The sequence below is a fragment of the Gambusia affinis genome, linkage group LG11, assembly GCF_019740435.1.
Source record: "Gambusia affinis linkage group LG11, SWU_Gaff_1.0, whole genome shotgun sequence".
NCBI classification, from domain to species: Eukaryota; Metazoa; Chordata; class Actinopteri; order Cyprinodontiformes; family Poeciliidae; genus Gambusia; species Gambusia affinis.
The window spans coordinates 8764216-8785288 of NC_057878.1; the positions used below are offsets into that span (position 1 = coordinate 8764216).

General features: G+C 38.7%; 1 protein-coding gene across 2 annotated transcripts; it reads left to right on the forward strand.

The window, feature by feature from the left end:
* Positions 1-7291: 7291 nt before the first annotated feature.
* shox (short stature homeobox) lies at positions 7292-20064 on the forward strand. 2 transcript variants are annotated; one of them, XM_044132052.1, is made up of 6 exons: positions 7292-7835; positions 9553-9761; positions 13231-13288; positions 13477-13586; positions 17115-17327; positions 17710-20064. In XM_044132052.1, exons 1-6 carry the CDS (start codon positions 7589-7591, stop codon positions 17797-17799), a joined length of 927 nt encoding a protein of 308 aa, XP_043987987.1. In that variant the 5' UTR covers positions 7292-7588; the 3' UTR covers positions 17800-20064. The 2 variants fall into 2 exon arrangements, with proteins under 2 accessions (XP_043987987.1, XP_043987988.1); XM_044132053.1 differs by having other exon boundaries at positions 13498-13586; positions 17710-20063.
* Positions 20065-21073: the final 1009 nt, after the last annotated feature.

Sequence of the window (21073 nt, forward strand, 5' to 3'; positions counted from 1 at the left end):
TGCTTCTACCAGCTTTGCACAGACAAAAAAATGTAGACATTTTGATTCATTCTTAGCGACCCACTGGTCGATCACACGTGTTAGTATCAACATGGTTAGCTTTGATCAAAACATTCCTCTGGCTGTATTTTAAGACGAACCTTCATCCGTCTCAAATCTTTTGAATCCTCCAACAGTTTCACCCCCCTCCTCCTCCTCCTGTATTTAAATCCGTCCCTCTTTCCACGTACCATCACAAGTTTCTCGTTCCCTGATGGAGGAAAAAAAAACACTGAATGGTGCTGCCACCACCATGTTTTAATGGTTAGAACAGATCTCCACACCTTGGAACATTGTCTCATTTCCTAACCCTAGCTGTCCCCCCACCTGAGCTGTACGTTTCTGCCGCTCCTCCAGAGTCAGGAGGTTAATGCTGTGCTTGCCCTGCCTTTTGTCCATGTCTTGTTAGGATAGTTGCTCTGCAATCTTTCCATTTTAAGAGCTTGGCGTAATGTTTTCTCTCCTACACCACGTTGTCAGTGACCTGTCTGGTGTGTTCCTGGGTCTTGTGTGCGTTCGCTGGTGTTCGCTAACAAAAGTCTCACGCCTTCACTTTTCGGATTCTTGCGCGTAGATACTTTTCAAAACTACGTACCATCTTGCTTCCACTTCACAATTATGCGCCACTTTGTGTTGGCGTATTTTATCCCAATAAAACACGCTGAGGTTTGTGGTCGTAGCGTGACAAAATATGAAAAACTGTGAGAAGCATTAAGACTTTCTCAAAGACACCGAGGTCTTCGTTTTATGTTCCCCAGCTGCTCCCCTTTTTGAAATCTTTTCACTGGTGCACAGACAAGACAAATTATGCGATTTAGGATTTTAAAGCACAATAAGTGAATTCCCTTCTTGGCATCTGAGGTCACTGAGCTGTGTCCCTTCCAAAGAGGGTGATGCAAACCTGATGCAACAGGATTGAACGTGTAAAAAATCCCCAAAAAAACCAGACATGTCTAAATAATGTATAAATGATACATCTTGTTAGCCTCGACTCACAGGTTCAGTTGCCGTCTTGCGCGCCAAATGATCAATGTCCTCCTATTATCCTCATGCACTTTCTCCAGTTCCATTCGCGGTCCTCTCCGCCTCTCCCCGGGTCTTTCATGTTGCCCTCTGGGAGCCAAACAAACCATGGTTTTCTACTGCAAATAAGGAGCTAAAACACCATATGATCAGTCGTGCATTATTTCCGCGTTATCGATTCGCAAAAGCAGAAAGAATTGCTGCAGTTCCCCCCGGAGTTTGACCACAAGCATAAGCGATGCTGTTAAATAAACCCATCCGTTTCTTTTTTTTTTTTTCCTGATACTATTGAGCAAACGATTTCCATTAATGAGTCGATTTAGCTAGAAACTATGAGCTTGTTATTGAAAGAGCGGTGAGTGAGCACAATGTTTGATTTTTTTTCAACATTGTCTGTGGCTTCCTGTGGCTCCCATGCAAATCTGCAGCACATTTAAGGGCTTGCTGTCAATTGTATGCCTTCTCCTGCTCAAACTAGAGGCCTCAGTGCCCTGTGGGTAGATAGCAGTTAGGGAACACACATGGAAAAAAATAACAATCCAAAATGGAGAAGCAGCATATTCCCAAAGCAGCCCAGTTAAGTGTGAGCTAATGTTCATCACACTGTGGTATTTTCATGTAGATTTTTTTTTTTTGCCCTGAAAGCCTTATTTAGATGGCAGACAAGGGTTTTGAACACACAACAGCCTGTAGTCTCTGTGGACCATACAGCCCTGCAAAAAAAAAAAAAAAAGGACGCAAATGAAGGCAGCAGGCAATATAACAACCATGAGTTCCTCACACCCGAAGACAAGCCAGAGGACTCTAATAAACACACACACACGCACACAATCACCACCATTAACACGACAGTACGTTCAAATATCCTCCATCCTCGTGGGAGAAGGTTGAGGTTTTTTTTTCTTACCGGGGGAAGAATCCAATTTTCTTCTTCCTTTCAGGTCCACATCTGTACAGCAACGCTGAATCAAATTTAAGTAAACCACTTTATTAAATTTTTTTTTTTTCTCATTTTGGTATTTGCGTGTCCCTGAAGGAAAAAAAAAAAAAAAAAGTTGATGATGTTTGGAGATAAGCGCGGCTCTAAGAAAAGACTTTCATGTGTGTGGGAATTGAATTAGAATCTCGCTGCGCAGCATTTGCTTTTTTAAACTTACCTTTTTTTAAAGCCTTCTCTTCCCCTTTTCTTTCTCTCTTGTTCTTTTTCTCCCTTTCTTTCTCGGGGCCAACTGTGACATTTGGACTATCGCATCTGTCTTCTGTTAAGGATTTATTCAACTGTGGTTCAAAGAGATGATTTTTTATTTTTTATTTTTTTGAAAACCTGTCTTTCAATGGCTTTGACTTTAAGATAATTCTTAACAATATAATTAAGAAGACGACAAATTGAACAGATTTATTTTGTTGGAAATTATTTCAACTGAAGGATTTTCAAAATAATTCCCACTCGCACGTGGAGCAATTCTCTGCATCGCTCCAAAAATTCAAGATTTACATGTGTTGTAATTTATTTCTTTACAGATGAGGGACTATAATCCTGCCAGGTGAACAGGTCAACGCTGTGACCTCCGCCTCAGTGGGGACTTGTGCCTCCATCCACCCTGACCCTCTGCATGTTCTCTCCTCTCAATGTGAATTCTGACAGACTTTAGGGATCCAAACCATCCCACGGGCCTCCCCACAGCTCTGAAGTCTGGCCGTTACAATATTACAACCCCTGCCCAGATGTGTAAATCTTATGTATGATCAGCTGGGGGGATACACTGCATATAATCTGCCATTCTTTTTTTTTTTTTTTTTTTCCCACCTTCCCCCCTTCTTCCCCTCTTCCCTCCTCCAGCACAGACTCAATGACACGGCTGACGTCTTGATAATGTCCCTATCAGCTCCGACAAGAATGAAGAAATGAGACTCATCGGGACTCTTTCATTACGAAATATCGAAAAGGAGTAACACAAGGAGGTGCTTGTGACACTTTGGAGAGGAAGGACAAAGCAAGCTGCAGATTATTTCAACATGCAAGTTAAATGGCACAGAAATTAACTTAGGAAAGATGAGCATTATTTAAATAAATGCTCACATTTATTTATTTAGAATAATTTTTTGTCTTCAATAATAATAATAATAATAATAATAATAATAATAATAATAATAATAATAATAATAACGCAGATTTATGAAATAGAAAGGGGGGGCGTTGGAATAAGAGCGGACTGGACGGTGAGGTGAAATCTGATTGAGGGCCCTTTAAGAGTTATTTTTTTCATTTCTTTTTTTTTTTTGGAGGGGTGGGAGTGGAGAAAGAGGGAGGATGGAAGGGGAGGGGAGGGGGCGACTAAACTGTAGCGACAGCGCTGCTGGTACGTAAGGAGCATCCCTCTCGGATTTCTTCTGATATTCCTCCAGGCTGCTCCTTATTGGACAACAAATCCCTCATGCCTGTAAGAGACGGTTTGTATACGCGATAAATATTTAGAGAAGCTGAGGAAGCTGTTTACTACAGCACTTGTATAAGAAGCAAAAAGTATTGTAAAAAAAGAAAAGAAAAAAAAAACAACAAAAAAAAACAACCAAGGCTGTAGTATTGGTGAAAAATTGAACAGATACAGTGGCTGCGCGGTGCTGTGCCTTGTCTTCTTTTAATTGGGGCGCTGTGTTCATCGTTCATATTAAACAGGCTGCAGGCCTCCTGGCAACATGTTTTATTTTGTTCTTCTGCGAGGTTTGGTTGCAGAAAAGAACCTTAGATATACGTTTGTTGTGGAGTGCGCTGCTGAAATGACAAATAAATACACTACAAAAAGGAATCTGGGGTATTTCATATAAAAATTCACTTGAATTTAATTCAGCATATTAATTTGTAATGCAATATTCAATAACAGTGAAATACCAAATGCATTAACCGTGTCAGTTTGATGCCACGTCATAATTGAATATTTTAATTAGGAGCTTAAGTTTTGGCTCGGGCAATTGCTTAATAGGCTTTGTGTAACACGGAGCATTTTTATGTGGGTTATGCTATGAATAATTATTTCAACTTTCAGTAATTGATAAGGGCTGTTATAAGAAGGACAAAAATCATTTCTGTGTTGGGACAAGAATTGAAGTTTTTATCCAGCGCTAGCTAGTTTGGCAGGACAGCTAATGCTAACATCAAACTCGCTGAGTTTCTTAATCCTCTTGTAGTTGTTTCAAATTAATTAATCTAACTAAGTTTCTTTTAGTTTATATACATTCTTAACTTCTGCCCAGAAATATTGATTCAAATCTAACCAAACAATGTATGCGCTTTTTTTTTGGACAGACCTATTGCTTATTTTTATGAGTGCACTGTAAAAACTCATTTTCAGAATAACAGTTAAATTGTTAAAATTTTAGTCAGATATTTTAGTTTGCTTGTGTATTGTGAAATAATGGCGACAGTCTAAAATTAGCTACTTTGTTAAGCTAAAAAAAAAATCCTTCCTTAAGGTATAGGATTAAACAGAAATTGTCTTTTGTCTTAAGACTGTTATATTTATATGGGATGTATCATGAATGAATATTTTCCCGTACAAAATGTTACGGGACAAAAGAAAACATTTTTGTGTTGATATCCAAGCTAAGCTAGTTTAGCAGTAGCGCTAATGCTTTTGTCAAATTTGCTAACTAGCTAAACCCTTTTAATCCTGAGGCAGATGATCTTGATGAAAATCACATTTTAGCTGTAATCGTCTGGAACATTTTTTTTTTTATTTTTATTTTATCTGACCTTGTCAGAATATATATCCATACGTCTCATGCTTCATGACAAACCAGCTCTTATTTTTTTTTCTTTTTCACATGAACTTAATAGTTTGATAGAAGTGAACAAATGAAGTTGAATATTAGGTTTTAAATAGTTGTTGTAAATTGACAAAAAGAAAAATCTAACCATCTTTAAGCTGTTAAATTTGCATTGTTCCTTCTATAAACAAAACACGTGATTTTTGCTGATTAGCATCTTTTGAGTTTGGAAATGTTGATGGAAGTACAGTGACACTGTCAAATCTTGTAAAATTTGAGAAGTATACAGGGTGCAATTAAGACAATGTACCAACTATACACACAATAAAATTCCACTGAAAAATGTGTTGTTAATATCTACCTTTTGTACTGAAAATGTCTGTTTTTATACTTTCTGTGTACAGTGTTATCATTTTTTTTTTCTTTTCATTCCTGATTTCACTAAATTTGCCCACTAATGTAATAACTAGTGTCCAAAATACAGGATTAAACTAAAGATAACCAATCTTAAAAATGCCCTTTGTATATATATATTGTGTATATACATATATATATATATATATATATATATATATATATATATATATATATATATATATATATATATATATATATATATATATATATATATATATATATATATATATATATAGCCTCAAATGTACCACAAGGTTGAGACTTGTGTGCACCTCATATTTCTGTAGTAACAATGGAAATCTTAGATGTTTATTGATTTTAGTTTAGTACATGAGTAAAGAAAGCACTATAAAAAAATTTTTGTTTAAAGTATTTTACTTTGTGTAAAGGTTCCTCATCTGAACCTGTCTGCCCTTTGTAAAGTATTACACCTGATTTACTGGTTAATTTCTAACCGTTTGCTTTACCAGTTAACTTTTGAAAACTATTAGAAGAGCAGAAAAACAAAGTGTACCTCTTTTGGAGAAAAAAAAATTGACGGAGACTCTCGCACGCAATTGAGTTTGTCTGCGAAGCAATATGCAATCACTAAAGAACAAAGAAAAACAAAAGAATCGGTTCATTTCTTTTACATCATGTTGCAATTTTTATTTATTTAATTTTTGTTTTTTGCCTCCTCTTTTTTAATCCCTATTCGTGGATTATGTCAGTTCAAACGCCTCGTGTGAGCGCCACTTCTATTGTAGGGAACGGTGTCGCGGCACACGACCGGGGGAGCGCAGATTTGCGTCTTAAAGAGGATTTAGGTCTATTAACGACAAAAGGCGCAGTTCATGGCACAGGGGAGAGAGAGAGAGAGAGAGAGAGAGAGAGAGAGAGAGAGAGAGTTCGCCTTGTGCGTCAGCCCCTCACTGAAGTGCAAGCGGGGCTCGCTGATAAATGGAGAGACATCACACCGAGTCATTAGAGAGCTGAGATATGAGGGTTTCACCGCGGCGGGCCGCTCAGGGCGACAGACCCAGGGGAGCGCGCTCCTCTCCCGGCCTTTTGTGCCTCTTTGCGGGCTGGACTGATGAACAACGCAGATAGCGTTAAGGCCATTACGGGCTCGCGCTCAATCCCCATGAAAATCCTGTAAAATAGAGACTTATTTATTTATTTTTTTCACTGTTGGTATCTATTGATTTTTATTTCACATTTGTAACGCGAAGGATTATGGGAAAGTGCTAAAAACAAATAAATAATTGGTTTAAATGTATAACAGCCAAACAGTAATTATTACATTTATGTGATTAATTTCCCTGAAATAAAATATATTTTGTAGATTATTAATTATTGTTATTATTATTATTATTATTATTATTATTATTATTATTATTATTATTATTATTATTATTATAGGTATTACCTTGGTAGGAAATGTTTGAAATCTATAAAGGAACCAGTGCATTTTTTGTTGTTGTTGCAAAGTGTTTACATTCCCATAAACATTGAGATATTTCATTTTCCATTGATGTATTTTTCTTTTCTTTTCCTTTTTTTTTGTTGTTGTTGTCTCCGCTTTCATAAAATCCCGTCAGCCGATTGGAGGATTTTCGGGTGACTTTTGTAGCAAAAAAAATAATTGATCAGCTCAAGGAAACGAAGCGGCAACTCAACAATCCGCTGCGTTTGTATCTCCCAATCACCTTGATTACATTTTCTCTGAATTAATTAGACGTAACAGCCATAACGCAGCCTCCTGCAGGAGTGAGGCGCCGTGAGCATTTTAATGACCCCGTAATTCAATTAACCGCCTCCATCAGTCATTGATTTGTGAGAGATTTAGAAGAAGAAGAAGAAGGAGAAGGAGGAAGGAAGGGGATTAAAAAAAAAGAAAGGAAAAAAAAAGAAAAAGCTGCTGAAAGTTGAATTCTGCAAAGTAGAGGCGGCCTGTAATTGCCCAAGACACAGAGATCGGAGGGAAAGAGTGGGTGTGGGTGGTGGGGGGGGGGTGAGTGGGGGGCTGGGCTGAGGTGGCCGTGTATAAATAGTGTAGCTCTCAAATACACAGCCACAACAGCAGGAGTGATCTCACCTCCTCTCCAACCTTTCTATCCCTGTCGCCGCTGTCAGCCTCCGCAGAAAAAGAGCGCAGAGCCGTCAGCAGCAGCAGCGGCAGCAGCGGCAGCGGCTGTGCGAAGAAGAACAACACCGAGCGATTGCACGGTGGATTTTTTATTTTTTATTTTTTTTCACCCTCTAAAAGACACGGACAAGACAAGACGAAAAAAAAAGAAAAAGAAAAATCAAAACAACAAAAACAAAACAGGACCACTACTGAGCGACAGAGAGGCGAGCGACCATGGAAGAACTTACGGCATTCGTGTCGAAGTCTTTCGATCAGAAGAGCAAGGAGAGCAGCAAAGAGAGCATCACGTACAGGGAAGTTTTGGAGAGCGGCTTGACGCGGGCGCGGGAGCTGGGCAGCCCGGAGACAAACCTGCAGGACATTACGGACACCAACCACTGCCCCGTGCACCTCTACAAGGACCACGTGGAGCTGGAGAAGGAGAAACTGAAGGACTTTAATGTTTCCAGGGCGACTGAGGGTGAGCCTTTTTGTTTTTGTTGTTGTTTTTTATATAGGCTATATATCTTAGTTTGTGTTTTCTTTGCAACAAAATGAAGAACAAGACGAACAAGAAGAAGAAGAAAGGGGGAGAGAAGCCGTGTTGAGTCGGCGAAAAATATCTCGAGATCCGCTGTTTTTGCATCGGAAGGACTAACATCCAGAATCAAGGGCGTAAAAAAACCCCGAATTTAAATGTGGATTTGAACGAGTTTAGTTGAAGGGAAGTTAAAACCTTATTCGGAGATTATTGCACATAGCAGGAGGCGGGCCCTTCGTTTGAGCAGCGCTTTAACTATTTCATGTTTTCAGACATGATGTTTGTTAAAAGAAGAAGAATTTATGACTCCAGTCGTGTGTGTAAGCTGTTCTATAATGCGTCTGAAGTAGTTTAACTCATAAATTACGATTTCAAAATTGAAGGACTTTAATGTTTCCAGGGCGATTGAGGGTGAGTCTTTTTGTTTTTGTTATAATAATAATAACAATAACGAGTCTTTGGTTATAATAATAATAATAATAATAATAATAATAATAATAATAATAATAATAATAATAATAATAATAATAAAGAGAAACTGCTTTTTTCAATAATATGAGATATGTTTATTTGTTCGTATACTGATTTTTTATTTGCATGCAATATCAATATTCTCGGTCACATTTTATTTGACGGGAATTAAAAAAAACTTCACTTGTAATTTTATTACGATGTTGACTTCACGTCCTAATTTTATTGTCTGTGTCCATCCGCGCTTTTCATCCATTTTCCCAGCTAAATCACGTATAGTTTGTCATTAGTCATAAAGTAAAATATCTTCTTTGGCATTTAGAAATAATAAAAGAAAAAGCGACTGCACATGTTAAAATGTCTGTAACAACTTTACAGGCCTTCTGGAATTCAGCAGCTATAGTGAGTGAGCATTGGTTCATTTAGTTGACAGTTTTGACTTTTTTATTTTTAAGGATTAGCTTCTCTCCTCTGTTACTCTGCACCTCGTTGCCATCAGAGATGAAGGAAGGGGGATTTCACTTAATGAAGCTTTATGTAAATCAATTAGCGTTCAGTCTGAGGACGGAACAGTTTCACGTCAGGGAACTACAACCTGGGAAAAAAAAAAAAAAAAAAAGCTGCCACTGAGCAGATCAGTTATTCAAACAGCTGACATATGTGCTGCTAATAATAGTAGAAGCAGTGACTTCATTGTGAAAGAAGAAAGCCTTAACTGAGGCAGCTTTTCAGGGTGGTGGCGTGAATGTCAGAATTACTTTTTTGTTGTTGTTGTTGTTTGTTTCTAATATTAAAGAAATCTGATTTTACAGAGGTGAGTATTTAGTCTTCTTTCTATGGTCTTAATGTAACTCGCTCTCTTACGACTTTTACATGGCCATGTGACTGATTAACATGTCGCTGACGTTACACACACTGCCTAATGGAGGCTGGAAATGCAGCCACAGGCCTCATCCCTCCAGGATCTGGCTGGTTCGTGTTTTTTGTTTGGGGTTTTTTTGTGCTGCATGGTGTCAAACTATCAGGCCCATAAGGCCTGATGCTCCCCATTGTTTTGGCTGGATATAGCACCCAATATTGGGAAAGTCTGTGTGGCTTTTAATGCAAACCTGTGTGTGTGTGTGTTTTGTGATAAAACCCACTCAGTTGTCCTTCTTTCTCCGACCCACCGCATCTTTCCCAACAGGGATATATGAGTGCAAAGAGAAGAAGGACGACGTGAAGTCCGAGGACGAGGACGCGCAGGGCAAACTGAAGCAGCGGCGGAGTCGCACTAACTTTACCCTGGAGCAGCTCAATGAACTGGAGCGGCTCTTCGACGAGACGCACTACCCGGACGCGTTCATGAGAGAGGAGCTGAGCCAGAGACTGGGACTGTCTGAGGCCAGAGTGCAGGTGAGGAGAAACCACAGTTTCTTTTATTAAAGAAAAATAAATAAATAAATAAAAAATCCTCATGCATGTGTCAAAAAAAGGGGGCGATTTCCACTGTAGTGAAACTCTACATCATGGTAACTATTGCTACAAGCTCTTGTTAACTGTGCCGTGGAAATCTGTGTGCACTTTAATGAGAGTCGTAGAACTGCCACATAGTAATGCATGGCGTTCGCTTTAAAAGCAAAACCCGAAGTCAGGTTTTGAATTAATTTGCCAATAAAACGTGGGGGGGAAATGTAGCTATATGTTTGAAAATGAATGTCCCAGTAAATTGTTTTCCTTCATAATTTTGTCAAAACACAACAGTTTTTTTTAAATGTAGCCTATTATTTTTTACAAAAAATGTTTTGGGCTACTCCTGTTTTTAAACTTTAAAATGACTCAAAATAATAATAATAATAATAATAATAATAATAATAATAATAATAATAATAATAATAATAATAATAATAATAATGAATTAGAAATTAAAAAAAAATTAAATCCAAAACAGCACTCTTGAGGCGCTCTAAAGATGTTATGGCTATTTCGTGTTAGCATGTTCTTCTTCGTCTACTTAGTTAGCTTAGAAAATTTTAGCTCTTTAGCCCATGTGTTCGGTTAAAATGTAGCCTAAATAACAAGGGATTGAAGCTAAGCTAATTTTGGCAAAATGCAGACATCTTCATGTCGACCTGCTGTTCATTTTCAACCCCCCATTCACGTTATTGACATGGAAGGTAACGTATATGTCTTTTTAAAGTAAAGTCGACATAATATGTGCTCGTTTATTTGTTTGTTTGTTTTTTGTTTTAAAGATGCGACCATTAGATGTAAAATGTAAAAAAAAAATTTTTAAAGCAGTGGCTATCTGCGTGTTTTTTTTTAAGACATTCCCATGTTAACTAATAAAGAACTGTTTATTACTCACACGTCTATTCCAATTAATTGTTATAAACTGATGTCAGAGCAAGTGACGACAAAAATAAATAAAATAAATAAAACTACACCATCCCTGTCAGTTATAATACTGCATGCATAAATTCCCATGCAGGCAGAAAATTAAACAATTTGTAAATATTTAGACATTTAAGCTTGTGTCCTCTGTGATGGGCTACAATTATTAGAAATATTAATTTATCCCTGTAGGTGCTCATTGCTTGCAGTCTGTCAACTCAAAGCAGCGTGATTTGCTATGAATGACCCAGGAAGTGAGAAGCTCTACTGAACTCACAGCGGTAGGCCTGCAGAGTGTTGGAGGGAATGGAGAAAAAAATAATAATAATGAAAAAAAACCTCCCCAACAATGATTAAAATGAATGAAGAGCCTGAATGGCCGCTTCAAGGGACGCGCTCTTATGTCAACTCGTATCCCTCCTCATTTTCTTTGCAATATCTGCCACCGGCTTTGATGTAGTGTCCCCATAAAAACAGATTAGAAATAACTCGATTGAGAAAGCAACTCTGCTGCTGTTCAGATCTATCTAATCGGATGAATAAGCCCCATCACAGAGCTTTATGAGCGCGGCGACTGCACCACTTTTGGAGCTGAACACTGTCGGACCGCCGTTGACAACGCGATGCGGGGGTGAAACCGCCGTCCCAGCTAATACAGTGTGTTCGTTAGAATAATTTACGGCGTGCATGCGGTTTGCAAAGTCACAGCAGACGTAGTGTTTTTCTGGGGCTGGGTTTTTTTTCCACTCCTCGCCACTTCAGATCAGGTGGATTGTAAGCGCACATAATTCGCCCTGGAAAAGTCTCAGAAAGCCCCCTTTTCTCTCCTTGCTCTGTTTTTATTTTCTTTTTTAGTGCACTCTGACATGTTTTTCTACAGTGTCGTGCAGCAAGGGTCGTTGTATCGGCTGTGAACCTGCGCTCCGAGCAGCTGTCAATGAATCTAATTGAAAGTTATGAGAGCTTGGTGAGGAGCAGGCAGTAATTCGGTTAGGACTAATATCTCTGGGTTTTCTGGCGCGCCGCTAAATTAAATGTCATTATTCACTGTCTCTAATAAAAAATCAAAAGGGAAATGAGATTAGGGTATTTGTGAAGCGCATCATTGAGTGGCCCTTAATGAAGAAATAACTGTCTGAACCAGTGTAGTTCACTTTGCTTAACATACTGGCGCGTAATTGGAATTGATCCGGGGCCCGTCTTAATATTAGCCTTGATTTATCTGAAGGAGGGCTGCTGCGTGGATGCAAAAAAATCACCTGGGATACTGATAAACACGTCTGTACCGCTGAAGAGCTGATCACACACACACACACCCACCCACACACACACACACACACACGCACGCACGCACGCCCCCACACACACATTCCCTTCCTCTCTCACACAGCACAGTCTAAATAATAATATAATATAATATAATATAATATAATATAATATAATATAATATAATATAATATAATATAATCATTTATTTATTTTTATGTATAGGAAAATATTCCAAGATGTATTTTTAAGGCGGCAGAGTTTTTATGTTCAAGCCATTTTTCTTCCCTCCGTCACTAATGGCCCCGTTTATCGACTGTCCCTCCTGCCCCTCCATCCCCTCTACTCTCCCCGACCCCCCTGTTGCTGCAGCAACATCCATGCATGCACGCGGCTGCGGTGCGCGGCTGGAAACGGGCTGGTGGCGCCCTGACTGTGAGTCGTCATCACCAAGTCTGCCGCCTGCGCGGACCGACCCGCTAATTTCGCATCTGTAAATGATAATCATTGCGGGGGTCGAAGGGGAGGGGAGATAATGTTATTCAACGAGGCAAATTAAGTTGATGGCGATTAACAATGCAGGCCCGCATATAGCCCGCAGCTTTCATAGGCAGGCTGGGAGATGGTTGACGACACGTCATCACAGTGATTCATTTATTCATTTGTTTGTGTTATTATTCAGTTGTGTGATTGTGGCGTCTTAGACTTTTAATCTTCTTGTCATTTCTTTGTATTTTTTGTTTCATTCAATTAGTTGTCCTAGACCTTTTTTTTGTTCTATATATTTGGTTTTAATTTTATTTTCAGAATTCAGATATGTTTTATGTTCAATCAATCAATCAATCAATCAATCAATCAATCAATCAATCAATCAATCAATCAATCAATCAATCAATCAATCAATCAACCAAGGTAATTTATATAGCACATTTCAGCTTCAAGGCAGTTCAAAGTGCTTTACGTCATAAAAACACAAAAATACAAAGTCATAAATGACACCACACAGTCAACAATTGAGAAAACCAGTAAACATTCTACATTAAGTGCCATCGTTTACGTTTTGCTACATTTTGCTAAGGTGTACTGTTATCCCTCCTTTTCTTCTTGCTCATATAGATTGTCTTAATAATCTTAATAGCATAAATGTGACATTTTAAAACTAAATATTGTGGCTTTTCCTCTTCTTAACAGTTTTAATGCATTATTCTCCTCTTCTTCACTGCAGGTCTGGTTCCAGAACAGAAGAGCGAAATGTCGAAAACAAGAAAACCAAATGCACAAAGGTAAATAAAACCTCCAACACCTTTCAGCTATTTCAGCCATATTCTCCACATGTTATTATTCAATTAAGAATAGTTTTGCGAAAGTTGCTTGTGATTCAAGAATTTTTTTTTTTCTTTGTATATATTAATGTGCAAAAATTTGTGACCTCCTCATCTCACATAACAACAACTGTCTGGCTGCCTGACAGACATCTTTCCCTTCTCCCCAGGTGTGATTCTGGGCAGCGGCAGTCACCTGGACGCCTGCAGAGTGGCACCCTATGTCAATATGGGCGCCCTGAGAATGCCCTTCCAACAGGTAGGCCATGCTTTCAAGATTCAAAACATGAATCACAAATCATTCAGGGAGTGTGTAAGCGGACGCTGAATTGAATAATAATAATAATAATAATAATAATAATAATAATAATAATAATAATAATAATAATAATAATAATAAAAAGAAACACTTTGTACTACTTTGTAACTTGCGTGGAGGGCTTCCCTATTAAAAAGACGTTAGGATGGGAATTGTCGTCTGCGTGGTGTTTATGCGCGTTAATATTTAAAAGGAAATTAGGCGAGGTCTGGTTGCTGGTTTAGAGGTTTTCAGAAAGCTACAATTTCAAAACCGCAGACATTTTCCAACATCCTGTTGTTCAAAGTGCTTTTAATTGGAAAATGCTGGAGCGACCTGGGTCTTCTCCAACTTTGTGAGGTATGGAATAAACAATGTTCCCCCTGCAATGCCTGTTGCTGCACGCTGCTGGTCAGATGGCTGAAAGAAGCCTCCTCTAAGGAGACAAATTTGGCTGTTTGGAAACATTTCCCATTATGAAAAGCACAGTCAGTAGCTAGTGCCATTTGTGTTGCTCTGTAAAGATCATAGGTTTGATACTTTGTCCAGTGAGCTGTTTGATTCATCTGAATTAGCAGGGAGTTTATTTTAAATATTCGCCTAATTCCTTGAATGAAAAAAGCACAACATACGCTACATTATATCTGTAAAAGTAAATAGTAAAACATTTTTACCATGTTTTAAATAAGATTTTTTGGAGCTGTGATTTCCTGTTTTAAAATTTTCCGCTACAGCCATGAAACTGTGATTTTTTCTTTTTTAATCAAGGTTATATCATATCATATTGCGAGAATCTCACACCAGCCTTAGAGGAAGTGGAGACAAAGTAGACCTTATATATAAACATGCATATATGCAGCTGCTTCATGCTGAACGGAGAGGCAGCACATCAGAATTTGGTGCACCTTTCACCTCCTTCCATCTCATCTCTTAGAGAGAGAGAGGAGAAGCAGTGGACACTCATCTGATCAGGCTCTGCCGTGGTTCTGCATCCGAACTGCTGTGTTGTCTGCTTGACCCTCGTGAAAAGCAGCGGCCTAATTAAGCCAACAGTGCGGCAGGCGTGAGCACATAAAAGGGGATGATGAAAGCGGGGGGAATGGAGTGGGCTCTGATGGATATTGGCGTTGAGCTGCGCTGGCAGGGGCGGAGGCTCGGAGGCCTGCATACTGAGAGAGGCACGCCGCGTGAGGCTGAAACCAACTGTGGGCATGAACAGAGGCAGCGGATGGCTGGAGGTTCGCAGGGGTGAAGGTCTGAGGTAGATCCTCATTACCTTAGCTCTCAAAAGCAAGGTTCTCCTTGCGTGCGTCAAATTACAAATGTGCAATAGTGTTTCTCACAAAAGGCACACAAAGATTGAAAGTAGAGTTTTTTTTGTTTTCTTTTTATATATGGTTTCAGTAAGTGTTGCAGCATTTTATTTGGAAGTTTGTGCATGGGTGACATGGACTTAACGTTTCACTTGTGTTGCATGTATGGGAAGTATGTTAAATAGCATTTAAAAGTCCTTTATTTTAGTTAGTGGTATAGTTACAGACTCGTATGCAAACACTACTCTAAAAGTGAAACTTAACTTATGCCAGATGCAGTAAGGCCCCAAAATTATGATTAATATTTTTATTCAACCAAGAAATTTGTTTCCTATTGGGAATGAGAGGGAAATCTCTCAAAAGATACCAAAACAATGTAAAAGGAGTATAATTTTTAAAAACAAGCATTTATCTGTTTGTATTTCGATTTTATTTATATATATATATATATATATATATATATATATCTATATCTCTCTCTCTCTCTCTCTATATATATATATATATATATATATATATATATATATATATATATCTATATATATATATATATATATATAGATCTATATATATCTAGATCTCTCTCTCTCTATATATATATATATATATATATATATATATATATATATATATATATATATATATATATATATATATATATATATATATGTGTGTGTGTGTGTGTGTGTGTGTGTGTAAATTCTCCTTTGCATTGCAGCAATCAAACACATATTGTAATTGCTACCCAGAGTTTCTTCTGTGCCATTTTGATGATTTCTCTTTGGTGATTAGCTCAGAGTCTCTGATTTTGGAAATCCTTCTATCCATAACCCTAATTTTCAGCTATTTACACATATTCCCTATCATATTCAAGACACTGACAGTATTGTTACCATACTTTTAGCCAGGAGAATCATGCCAACCAAATAAAAAGATTGCTTACAATATAAATCTTCCTGAGGTATGAATAATTTTGGGCTCAACTGCAGCTGCTTAAGCACAACAGTTACATTAAATTCACCACTAAAAACACATAATAATTACATCCAGTCATATTTTCAAATTATGTGTACAGTCATGGAAATTCAGGGAGCTTAACAATTCTCACTTTTTTCAAACGTCATTAGCGTTTATTGTTTTCACAATGAATTCTTTATTTTATTTTATTTTATTTTATTTTATTTTATTTTATTTTATTTTATTTTACCACCGTCACTGATTGAAATTTCCCATCCCTGCTGCGCAAGTATATTTATTGGGGTGAGTTTTGTTGTCTGCAGCTGCTTTTGTTTGGGATGCCATCAGCAGAATGCATTTGTGGTTCAGACTCGTTTTCCCTTTCATTTGCCTTTAACGGCAGTAATTTTTTGGTATTTGGCGTGCCAAGTTGAAAGGAAGCAAAGTGAAAAATAAATATTTAGTTCGAGTTAAAAAACTTTCGCCTTTGAGTTGGCTAGTTTTATTTTGGTTGGAATAAAGCGTGAAGTACTTTAGTGACTCTCACCCTCTTTTCTTCCTTTCCTTACTTCTTTCTTTCTTCCTTCCCCTCTTTCCTTTTTTCTTTCTCTTCTTTCTTTCCTGATTTTTTTCTTTTTCCTGTGGTGCTTGAAATACACGAGAAATGGCAACAGGGCTCAGCTCTCTCCCTCTGAAGTTCGCTGATGCTTAATTTTCACCTACTTCTTATAAAATAATTGCCAAGAACGTGAAAACTGATATCCTATGCTCCTTATGGTTTCTGGTTCACTTCTTTTTTCTTTTTTTTCTGCTTGACTCAGGGATATGTCTGAATAAATATTTATAACTCCAAATGTGCAAATGTCTTTTCAGTGCAAAAGTTGTTTATTTATGCAATCGAATACATAATCAGGGTAACAAGCCTGTGCGTTGCAGAGTTAAAGAGATCTGTTCTGGGGTTGTGGAAATACTTTGATTCCTGGCGATTAAATTGAATGTGGTGTCTGAGAGCAATGTATGATTCATTAACTTTTAGAATAGCTGACATGAAGAAAGGGCTAAAGTGTCGACTGTGGCCCTCTGCTATTTTCTCAGAAAACATACCGTAAGCAACAGCTTTGAGGGGGAGCTTAATAGTGTCAGACTGTGAAACCTAAATCCTCCGCTCCTTTTTTTGCACACATGCTGACTAAACTCCCTGTTTCTGCTCCTTCTGCAGGTTCAAGCACAGCTACAGCTGGACGGAGTCACCCACTCCCACCCTCACCTGCACCCTCACCTGGCCGCCCACGCCCCCTACCTGATGTTCCCGCCCCCTCCCTTCGGACTACCAATCGCGTCCCTCGCCGACTCGGCCTCCGCGGCGGCGGCGGTGGCGGCGGCTGCCAAAAGCAACAGCAAGAACTCCAGCATTGCCGACCTGCGACTCAAGGCAAGGAAACACACCGAGGCTCTGGGACTCTGACCCCCACCGGGCTGCCCCTCCACTCGCCTGATGCCCATAATCGCCTCTCACACAAGACTGGGCCTGTGAAACTGGGCCGTGACACTCACGAGCTAAAACTAAACTAAAACAAAAACACTGAGTGAGAATGAAAGAGAGGAACACATACAGAGAGAGAGAGAGAGAGAGAGACAGACAGAGAGAAGGGGAGTGTGTGTGGAAGGTGGGAGGGGAGGGAACAGTGGAGGAAGAAAATAAAGCAGAAGGAGGAGGAGGGAAAATTGTCACAAAACCAGCTGCCAAAACAAACCACTTGTAGAGAACGGTAATTAAATACCAGTGAAATCACCTTTTACTTTTCGCCCAACAGGCAGGACTTCTGCGGGGCCAGTGGCTCAGTCCACTCCAGGCACAGATCACATCCCAAGGACCGTACAAACACATGTGGATGTCTGTCTGAGGGCCAGGCCGGGGAGGGGGGCCCCCCGTCAGACCAGAGGACGTTAGAACAAAGCAAACTGGCAGGGTCGAGAGCAGAGACTCACTGCTGCTGGCTGCCGTCTCTTTTGACATGCAGAGGGGCTGAGCTTTTTATTTTTAATTTTTTTGGGGTTGGGGTAGAGAAGGAGAACAGGGGGGCGGGGGAGGGCAGGCCCACACATCACCTCACCAAAGCTTTGGAATGGCTTTCACCTTTCCACCCCGCTCAGTAGTTTAAAGAAGAAAAAAAAAAATTTAAAAGAAAAGAAAATAAAAAGGCCATATTTGTCTCCAACCACTGTGTCCGCTGCTGCTGCAGAGTGCATGAGCTCTAAATGGAGGACCGGTCCCCCGTCTCCCACCTGACGCAACTCCTCAACAGCTGTTTTTTAACACCCCCACGCCCCCGACGGTCAAAGTCAAAGGTCTCCATCCCAATCCAACGTCGCTCTTCTCGTGGACTCGTGTTGCGTTAACAGACGCAACAGTTTTCTATATATTATTTTTGGGGGGTTTTTTTATGCTTCGCTTTGGGAGGGGAAAGAGACGTTGTCGTGCGATGCTGGACTCGTGATGGCCGGACTCGGGTTGAATTCCTCCTCACGGTGTGCTCTCTCTCTCTGTCTTTATTTCCTTCTTGTTGTGTTGTATCTTGGGCAAAAGAAGTGAAGATAGCCTTTGCACTTCAGGTCTTGTGCGAGGGTGTTTACAAATGGCACTACAAGCAGATACTACTTTACTAATTAAAGAGGGACGGGAGGGGAGGGTTTTGATATCATCACGACGAGCAAAGGGTATAACGGGGATTCCTTTTTGTGTTCTGCTTTTTGTAATTCTGAAAAATATGAAGAAAGCATCAGTCAAACTGAAATGCAATTGTGTGCAGTTTAAGTGCAATACTGTAAATAGCAAAAAACAAAAAACAAAAAACAAAACAAAAGTTAAAACAGCTAGCAGTTAATCCTCGATGATAAAGAAACTTGTTTTGGTTTTTGGTTGTTTTCCATGCACTGGTGGAAAGCTGATTTTTAATGGCAGTGTGTGTTTTGTTTCAATCAAGAAAATTCAATCAGGTGCCATAATCCCACATAATCCACACGTATTCGGACATTTTGTTTCAAGGGGCACATCTGTCTGGGAAGACATGAGCACAGTTTTTGGATGCTGCAGAAACAACCGGAAAACAAAACTAACTTATTCTAAATTATGAACAAATCAAATCAGGTTTGCAACTCAAAGCAGGCCCTTGTTTTCAGAATAATTAGCTTAATTTTGCATGTTTTCTGTTTTTGTAAAAATCAATCCTCCCCAGATAATTCACACTATTTTTAACTGTTTTTAACAAAATATTTCAATTAAATTCAAGTGTTTTTTTTTTTAGAAAAATAACACTGCAGCACTAAATATGTAGATCATTTTCAGATCTATGTATACCTCCAAACATTTTTTACATTTCCAGACCTCCATTTCGAAATGTTTATCTATGTCTCCATTTTAAATTAAACCTATGTGTGTTTTATTTTATTTATTATTTTTGTCTGAAAGTTTTATGGAAAGATGAAATAGCTGAACTACAAATGTACATTTTTACATGGCTTTGCATTTATTTTTGTATTTTTTTTTTATGTTGAATTTGAATTAGGAGGTGTGGCCGTAGTGCATTGTTTGCCTAAAAAAAAAAAAAAGAGGAAAAGAAAAAAAAGAAAAAGTGTTAAAAAACAACAACAAACCCCCCCGCCCCCAACAAACCGGTAATGTAGCGTGTCTGAGTTTACAAAGATTTCAGGGACGGTTGAACTAAAACAATTCTCCATGGAATTTGTTGTACCCATTCAAATGATTTTCATTTCATATGCAAGCATGCCTATACATGAGTCATCGTACAGCTGTTTTTGTTTCCACCCCTTTTTGATTCACAAAAATATGAATGTACATCTTGTACGAGTAAAATATCAATAAAGCTATAAATATTTGTACTTGAGTTTTGAAATACTTTTTTTTTTTTTTTTTTTTTTTAATATTCAGAAATTTCTGACTTTGTGGAGAAAAATGCATTGTAACTTGGAGTGCAATCAGACCTTTGCTGGCTGTTACCAATTTCCTATCTGCTTACTCTAATTTTTTTTTTTTTTGATAGATGTATTTGTTTTAAATCCAATAGAAAATGAAGGAATTATGAGATTACTCTTATCAATGTATGAAAGCACATGTCCCTATCTTATTTTATTTAATAAAACTTAAAAACGCACATTGAAATTGATGCTAGTGGTCCGTTTCTAGGCTGAATATGGATGGAGTGTTCAGTTTGTTGGTGCTTTCAATTCATTTAGTGAATTAGGTGGGGGAAATCAAATTTTTCAGAATCAAAATGAATCAATGGAAAATTGTCCAGTTCCGAGCTCCACTGAATGACTGGTGCGTCTGTAGTTAGTGCATCTGAAATAAGTCCAATATATGAATTAGAAAGAACCAGAAAGACAGCTAACCCCACTTTTCAGCAGCAGCCATTCAAAAGTGTTGTGGATTATTATTTTTTCTTTCTTGTTGCAGTTTCTTTCTGTGTCTCTGTGGCAACCTGTAGTCCAATCTCAGCCACTGTTGCAATCTAAGGATTGATACCAATGTCAGGCCTAGAGCTGACGTTCATGTGGGTTCTGTTTTAGCAGACACTCATTGCATGCACTCTGCAACACATGCCAGCAGAGCAAATTGAGTTGCTGTAAGGTCCAGATGCAACCCGATTTGCTCTGTTTGTCAAGCCGGACGCAGAAGGAAAAGGTGTAGAAATGTCATCAGTGAAAGACGGGATGGCTGTCGTCGGTCAGGGAAGTCTGTGAGCATGGACGTTAAATAGATGGAATCTAGCATGCATGCTACAAGAAAACGTTTTATTTATTTTTTCGTTTTGTTTTTTTATATCAGCAATTTATTTTGAGAAGTTCTCGTACTGCAGTAAGTTGAAGCCGGCATGCCCAATCCACTTGTTCTGCCTTCACGTGCTAAATTCTGCCCATCTATTATAGCTGGCCTCTGTTTTTTAAGTGTGTTAACTTCCTCTGGGAGCCTAATTCCAGATGTGTGTGTGCGTGTGTGTGTGTGTGTGCGTAGAAAGTAATTACTCCCTGTGCTACAGTGGGTTATTGTTTGAAGCTTGTACACAGAATTAGCCCAAATGGCGTCCTGTTGAGTGTGGTACCCCCAACAAGGTCACTGCGCCTTTAATTTATACCTCTGTGCTCATACATCAAGATTGA

Coding starts and splice junctions, on each gene's coding strand:
- shox (XM_044132052.1), top strand. CDS start 7,589: ATGGAAGAACTTACGGCATTCGTGTCGAAGTCTTTCGATCAGAAGAGC. Junction 9,762..13,230: donor TGTCTGAGGCCAGAGTGCAG/GTGAGGAGAAAC, acceptor TCTTCACTGCAG/GTCTGGTTCCAGAACAGAAG. Junction 13,289..13,476: donor AGAAAACCAAATGCACAAAG/GTAAATAAAACC, acceptor GCTGCCTGACAG/ACATCTTTCCCTTCTCCCCA.